Source organism: Crocodylus porosus, unplaced genomic scaffold (assembly GCF_001723895.1).
Source record: "Crocodylus porosus isolate Cpor-Errol unplaced genomic scaffold, CroPor_comp1, whole genome shotgun sequence".
Taxonomy (NCBI): Eukaryota; Metazoa; Chordata; order Crocodylia; family Crocodylidae; genus Crocodylus; species Crocodylus porosus.
Window position 1 is genome coordinate 3858002 of NW_017728925.1, and position 6865 is coordinate 3864866.

A 6865-nucleotide genomic window follows, 5' to 3' on the forward strand; every position below is an offset into this window, starting at 1 on the left:
TTCTTAGGCCAGGCATTCAGTTAAAGGCACAGTGGGATGTGAATTGCGATCCTGACAATCACACCTCTTGCTATGCTACGCATGCATGACAAGAGGCACAATTATGGGATCCCAATTGCACCCTGTTGCTGGTGCAGGGGGAGCATGATCCCAGGCTCCACCTGCACCATCAAGTAGCATGCTGGGTGCCTGGTATACTCCTAGTTTGGAATACCAATCAGTTGACTGATGCTCCCAGCCAAAGGAACACAGTGGAGCCCTTCAAACTCTGATGTGCTCCTGCAGCAGGGAACACCAGTCAGCTAATCAGCACTGGCCACACATTAAATGTAAGGAGCAATGGGAACCAACCACGAAGTTATTACGCACATTTTGTATAATAACTGTGTGGCTTATTCTCTGTTTTTTGTACCATTAATTGCATGAATGTTTGGCCAGCTTACTATTTTAAGATGTGATGAACTGGTTAATCTCGTCATAAGTGTAATATCTTCCAGGGGCTTTAGTGTTATCATTTGCAGTTGGATTTTATGTGGAATATGCGACAGTGATAGGCTAAAATACAAAGCCCTAAGATAAAAATAGCAAGTATTTCAATTAAATGTGGTTCAGTCTTAACTTTGTGACTTACAATCTTTCCCTGATTGTGGTTATTAATGCATCATGTACATTAAAAGGGATTACCACTGATCTAGTTGCAGTGAACCACACTGCTTGGCAAAGAGAACAGAAGTTCCTATAAATGTTGTGCATTTTTAATGTTCTTCCACTATAGCTGTGAAAGACTTGGAAAAATATGAGCTGAAATAGAAATTCTGTTGAAATATTGAAAAAAATGGTGTGAAATAGCAACCATTTATTTTAATTCTGGTTTTCTACAACAGTTGAGGAAGAATTAAACCTTTCTAAAGCTATGGTAATAACATCTTGGATACAAAATGTATGGTTTTTCCCCCCCATTTTAGGTGGTTCAGAAACTGACACAGATGATTGGGAAGAATGTGAAGCTCTATGACATGGTGTTACAGTTCCTAAGAACTTTGTTTCTTCGGACGAGAAACGTCCATTACTGCACACTGCGGGCAGAGCTACTGATGTCATTGCATGATCTGGACATTAGTGAGATCTGCACTGTCGACCCTTGCCACAAGGTACAGTGTGCTGGGCTTGGCAAAAATATTACTTTGGAATGTTCTGTCTGAGCAGATTTCATGTATGATTGCTGCCTTTAAGATCTCTAGAGCAGAGAAGGTGTCTCCTTTGGCAATGGGAGAAGGTCTAAGCCTCAAATGTGAAATTCTCTTATTCCTTGGAAACTGGTACAAAACAGATCTGTGTTAATTAAGTCCCCACTAAGTCTCTCACTGTAGATAAATTGTTCGTCATGTAGTTTATGGTACTTTAATATGAAAAAAAGATCAGTATCCCATTGAAACAATATCACAGAAAGTTACAGTTGGAAGGGACCTCAAGAGGTCATCCAGTCCCACCCCCTGCTCAAAGCAGGACCATTCCCAAATAGATCATTCTAGCCAGGGCTTTGTTTAGCTGGGTCTTGAAAACCTCCAAAGATGGAGATTTCACCACCTCTCTGGGTAAACTGTTCCAGTGTTTTACTACCCTCCAAGCGAGAAAATTCTTCCTAATATCTAACCTAAACTTCCCTTGCTGCAACTTGAGACCATTGCTCCTTGTTCTGTCATCTGCCACCACTGAGGACAGTCTAGCTCTATCTTCTTTTGAACCCCACTTCAGATAGTTGAAAGCTGTTATTAAATCCCCTTTCAGTCTCATCTTCAATAAACCCAGTTCCCCCAGGCTTTCCTCATAAGTCATGTCCCCCCTCCTCCTACCTTTTTTGTTGCCCTCTGCTAGACTCTCCAATACCTTCACATCCTTTCTGTAGTGAGGGGCCCAAAACTGAACACAGTACTCCAGATGTGGGCTCAGCAACGCAGAGTAAAGGGGAGTAATCACTTCCCCTTACTTACTGGCAACACGCCTACTAATGCAGCCCAGTGTGCTGTTAACTTCCTTGGCAACAAGAGCACACTGCTGGTTCATGTTCAGCTTATTTGTCCAAAGTAACTCCCAGGTCCTCTTCTTCAGAGCTGCTGCCCAATCAGTCAGCCTGCGGCCTGTACTGATGTATGGGACTGTTCCATCCTAAGTGCAGGACTTTGCACTTATCCTTGTTGAACCTCATGAGATTCCCATGGCCCAATCCTCCAGTATGTCTAGGTCACTCTGAATTCTAGCCCTACTCTTCAATGCCTACTACTCCCCCCAGCTTGGTGTTGTCTGCTGAGGGTGCATTCAATGCCATCTTCCCGGTTGTTGTCAAAGACATTGAACAAAACCAGCTGCAGGACCGACTCCTGGGGCACTCTGTTTGATACCAGCTGCCAACTAGACATCAAGCCATTGATTACTACCCTCTGAACCTGATGCTTCAGCCAGTTTTCTATCCACCTTACAGTTCATTCATCCAGCCCATACTTCCTTAACATGCCTGCAAGAATGTTGTGAGAGACCATAACAAAAGCCTTGTTAAAATCAAGGCACACCACATCCACTGGTCTCCCTGCATCCACAGATCCAGTCGCCCTATTATAGAAAGCAATTAACTTGGGTCAGGCATGACTTTACCTTGGTGTGAATCCATACTGACTGTTCCTAATCGCCTTCCTCTCCAAGTGCTTCAAAACGGATTCCTTGAGGATCTGCTCCATGATTTTTCTAGGAACTGAGGTGAGGCTGACTGGTCTGTACTCTGGATCCTCCTTTTCCCCTTTCTTAAAACTGGGCACTGTGTTTGCCATTTTCCACTCATCCAGGACCTCTCATGATTGCCATAAGGTTTCAAAGATGATGGCCCATGATTCTGCAATCCCATCGGCCAAGTCCCTCAGCACCCTCAGATGCATCCCATCTGGCCCCATGGACTTGTTCATGTCTCGCTTTTCTAAGTAGTCCCTAAGGTGTGTTCTTTCACCACTGGTGCTCATCTCCTCCCCTAACTGTGCTGCCTGGTGCAGTAGTCTGGGAGCCAACCTGGCCTGTGAAGATGGCAGCAAAAAAGGCACTGAGCACTTCAGCTTTTTCTGCATAGTCTGTCACAAGGTCACCCCCCCATTCAGTAAGCGATCCACACTTTCCCTGATCCCCCTTTTGCTACCGACATACTTGAAGAAAACTTTCTTGTTACCCTTCACATCCCTTGCTAGCTGCAAGTCCAATTGCGCTTTGACTTTTGTGACTTCATCCCTGTGTGCCTGTGCAATGCTTATATTCTTCTCTAGTTATTTGTCCAAGTTTCCACTTATAAACTTCCTTTTTGTGCTTTAGTTTACTGAAGAGTTCCCCGCTAAGCTGAGCTGGTCTTCTGCCATACTTGCTAGTCTTCCTGCGCATGGAGATAGTTTGTTCCTGCACTTTCAGTAAGGCTTCTTTAAAATACAGCCAGCTCTCCTGGACTCTTCTCCCCTTCAGTTTGGCTTCCCAGGGGATTCTGCCCATGAGTTCCCTGAGCAAGTCAAAGTCTGCTTTTCTGAAGTCCGAGAGCCTTAGTTTCCATGCTTCCTTCCCTCAGGATCCTGAACTCTATCATCTTGTGGTCACTGCTGCCCAAGTTGCCACCCATTACTACATTCCCACCAATTCATCTCTGTTTGTGAGCAGCAGGTCAAGAAGAACGTGGCCCTTACAGCACTTGCACCAGGAAGTGGTCCCCAGTACTCTCCAAAAACTTAACTGGATTGCCTGCGCACTGTTGTATTGCCCTCCCAGCAGATGTCAGGGTGATTTGAAATCCCCCATGCGAACCAGGGCCTCTGATTGGGAAGCTTCCGCTAGCTGTTTAAAGAAAGCCTCATCCACTATTTCATCTTGGTTTGGTAGTCTATAGCACACGCCCACCAGAACATCACCCTTGTTGCTCTCCCCTCTGACCCTAACCCAGAGACGTTCAACAGGCCTATCTCCAGTTTCATTTTGGAGCTCTGAGCAATGATACGGCTCTTTACATAAAGTGAAACTCCTCCTCATCTTCTCCACTGCCTGTCCTTCCTGAACTGTTTGTACTCATCCATGGTGGTGCTTCAGTCCTGTGAGTTATCCCACCACATCTCTGTTATTCCAATCACATCATAGTTCCTGAACTGTTCAAGGACTTCCAGTTCTTCCTGCTAGTTTCCCAGGCTCCGTGCATTCACGTACAGGCACCTGAGGTAACTAGTCGATTGCCCTGATTTCTCAGGAAGTATGAGAATACCTCCCCTGTTGCCCCCTCCTGCTTGCTTTTCCTCCAGGTCTCCCACTTCCTCACTTACCTCAGCTCAGGGCTTTGGTCTTCATTCCCTGGCAAACCTAATTTTAAAGCCCTCCTGACTAGGTTAGAGAGCCTGTCTGTGAAGACACTCTTCCCTCTCTTCATCAGGTGGATTCCATTTCTTCCCAGAGTCCTTCTAAAGGATGTGTAAGTGCCTAACTCCATTTCTCTGAAACATCCCACTGTGGCCAGGTGTCTTATTTTTAGATATTGTGATATCTAAATTGGAGGTGCCTAAGGTGTCTTTCTGGATTTCATTCTAAGGCTACAATTTTTGAAAACTATGCGAGAGGCATGTAATGGTAAAGCCTATACAACCTCTGGGGTGGGAAAGGCTTCTGCAATTCTATTTAATTAAATAGTGAACCACCAATGTTACAGCAGAATCCTTCAATGACTCGTATTCTAATGCTAGTGTAGAAGCCATGGGCATGTTAAGCAAGTTTCCTATGTTTGCAGTTCACTTGGTGCCTAGATGCCTGTATTCGGGAGAAGTTTGTGGACAACAAGAGAGCTCGGGAATTGCAAGGTTTTCTGGATGGCGTGAAAAAAGGACAAGAACAAGTATTGGGGTGAGTAAGTTGTTTCACTTAAGAATTGTTAATGATAATTTCAGTAGCCACAGTGGCTGACAATTAAATCAGGACTATATGGAGGAATTTCTAATGCATTCATAGGATGGTGGGTTTACTCATTATCCAGCTTCCAAGGTTTAATTCTGGCCACTGCCCCTTAATTTATAAATCAAAAGGATATTTGTCAGGTACAACTTGGTTCATTAACTAAATGCAGTAAAAGCTCTGTTATCCAGCATCCCCTGGGAAATGGGGGACACCTGTTAATCAGATATGCCAGTTAATCAAATGTGCACTGTCTGGTGCACTACCCAGTGTCAGTGTGCCAGGGGACAGGGAATGGGGCCCCACGCAGACTGCTTTGTCCTGGGCTGTGGGCCAAAGAAGTGACAAAGAAAAACTTGGCCCCTGGAAGCGGTACTTCTGGTTTTGCTTTTGCCCCATCCCTCAGATGCCAGTTAGTAGAGTTTTCTGGCTAATAAAGTGCTAGTTAATACAGTTTTTGCTGTACCTAAAAGTGGCCAAAGATAGAAATACAGTTTCACCTGTTCCATTAATTTGTATCATAATAATTTTTATTCCCTGTCTTCCTCCCCCTGCTGAATCTTGTATCGCAGAGTATCCTTTTTTTAGATGCCTTGAAGCTGTATATAGTGTCTCTCACATCTGACAGATTGTACAACTAAACAAGAGACATGATCAAAGGTCTTGTTTAAACAAATTTATTCTTAGGTAACATTCATCCTATGGCTGCATGTGAAATTGGGTTATGGTCTTTATTATTTGTGACTTTGTTTCCTTCTAGGGATTTATCCATGATCTTGTGTGATCCCTTTGCCATTAACACCTTGGCTCTGAGTACTATAAGAAACCTACAGGAGCTAGTTGGGCAAGACACCTTACCCAGGGTAAGTCTGAGAGACCTATGCACAGGTCACCCTTAAGCTCTGATCACAATTCAGTTGCAGGGTGGGATCTCCCCAAGTTGACTGTCCATTTTCACCTTGCTCACTATGAACTAGATGCATAGTAAGCCCTTACAATTATGAATGGTTGCAGGTAACTGCTTTCTGCCTGCTTAAATCCTCCTTAGAATTGCAGAATCCTTTATTACATATCTAAAATTAATATGGGGCTTGTTTTACACTGTACTAAGCTGTAGGTGATATACTAAAGTCCAAGTCCTGCTGAGCGGTATAACTAAAGAGAGTTATCTTTACTGTACACGTAATTTTAAGCGGCACTTAGACATTATGGTGATGGGACCCATACCTAGGATCTAGGTAGACAGCCACTAGAAGCGTGCAAAATGGGCCCTATTCGATTCAGATCCCTATTCGGCCTAAATCGGGGACAGCGATTTGATCTGTTGATTTGGATCACTGTCCCCAATTTGATTTGGCCAAATTCAAATTGTCCCAGCCGCCTGCAGAGGGTTCGGGATTGAGAGTATGGTCGGGGGTAGAAAGGTAATAAAGGTTTATTGACTTAACAAAACTATGCATAATATACTGAGATACATAATGACAGATGATAATAATTTGCATCTGCAGCTTATCGGCAGCCCCCTCTGATGTCTGATGTACAAGTTTCTCTTTCCACAAAGCTCAGTGAAATCAGGCGTCCCCAATCAGCACTGTCCAAGAGGTACCGGGAAGGACCCTGGTATTCAGTCCTTGGGCTCCTCAAGACCCATGGGCCCACTGATCCAGGTCAACAGCTAATTAGTAGTTCCTTTCACAGAGCTGTATCTTCCTTCTATATGATTTCCAAATGTGCCAGCCAATTTATAACTTCTGAGCTATGATGATAACTTACAGCTGTTCAGATTCTTTTTACTTCATAGATTCATAGATTCATAGATGCTAGGGTCGGAAGGGACCTCAATAGATCATCGAGTCCGACCCCCTGCATAAGCAGGAAAGAGTGAAGAAGTTCCTCCTAATATCCAATCTAAATC

The 6865-nt window shown here is 44.1% G+C and overlaps 1 protein-coding gene across 1 annotated transcript in view; it reads left to right on the plus strand.

Annotated features, from left to right (window-relative positions):
* NELFB (negative elongation factor complex member B) overlaps nt 1-6865 on the plus strand; it is a 22832-nt gene that overhangs the window by 6689 nt on the left and 9278 nt on the right. The window contains exons 5-7 of the mRNA XM_019540592.1: nt 966-1151; nt 4790-4902; nt 5711-5813. Coding sequence (XP_019396137.1) covers nt 966-1151; nt 4790-4902; nt 5711-5813 — 402 coding nt within the window. The remainder of the gene's footprint in view (nt 1-965; nt 1152-4789; nt 4903-5710; nt 5814-6865) is intronic.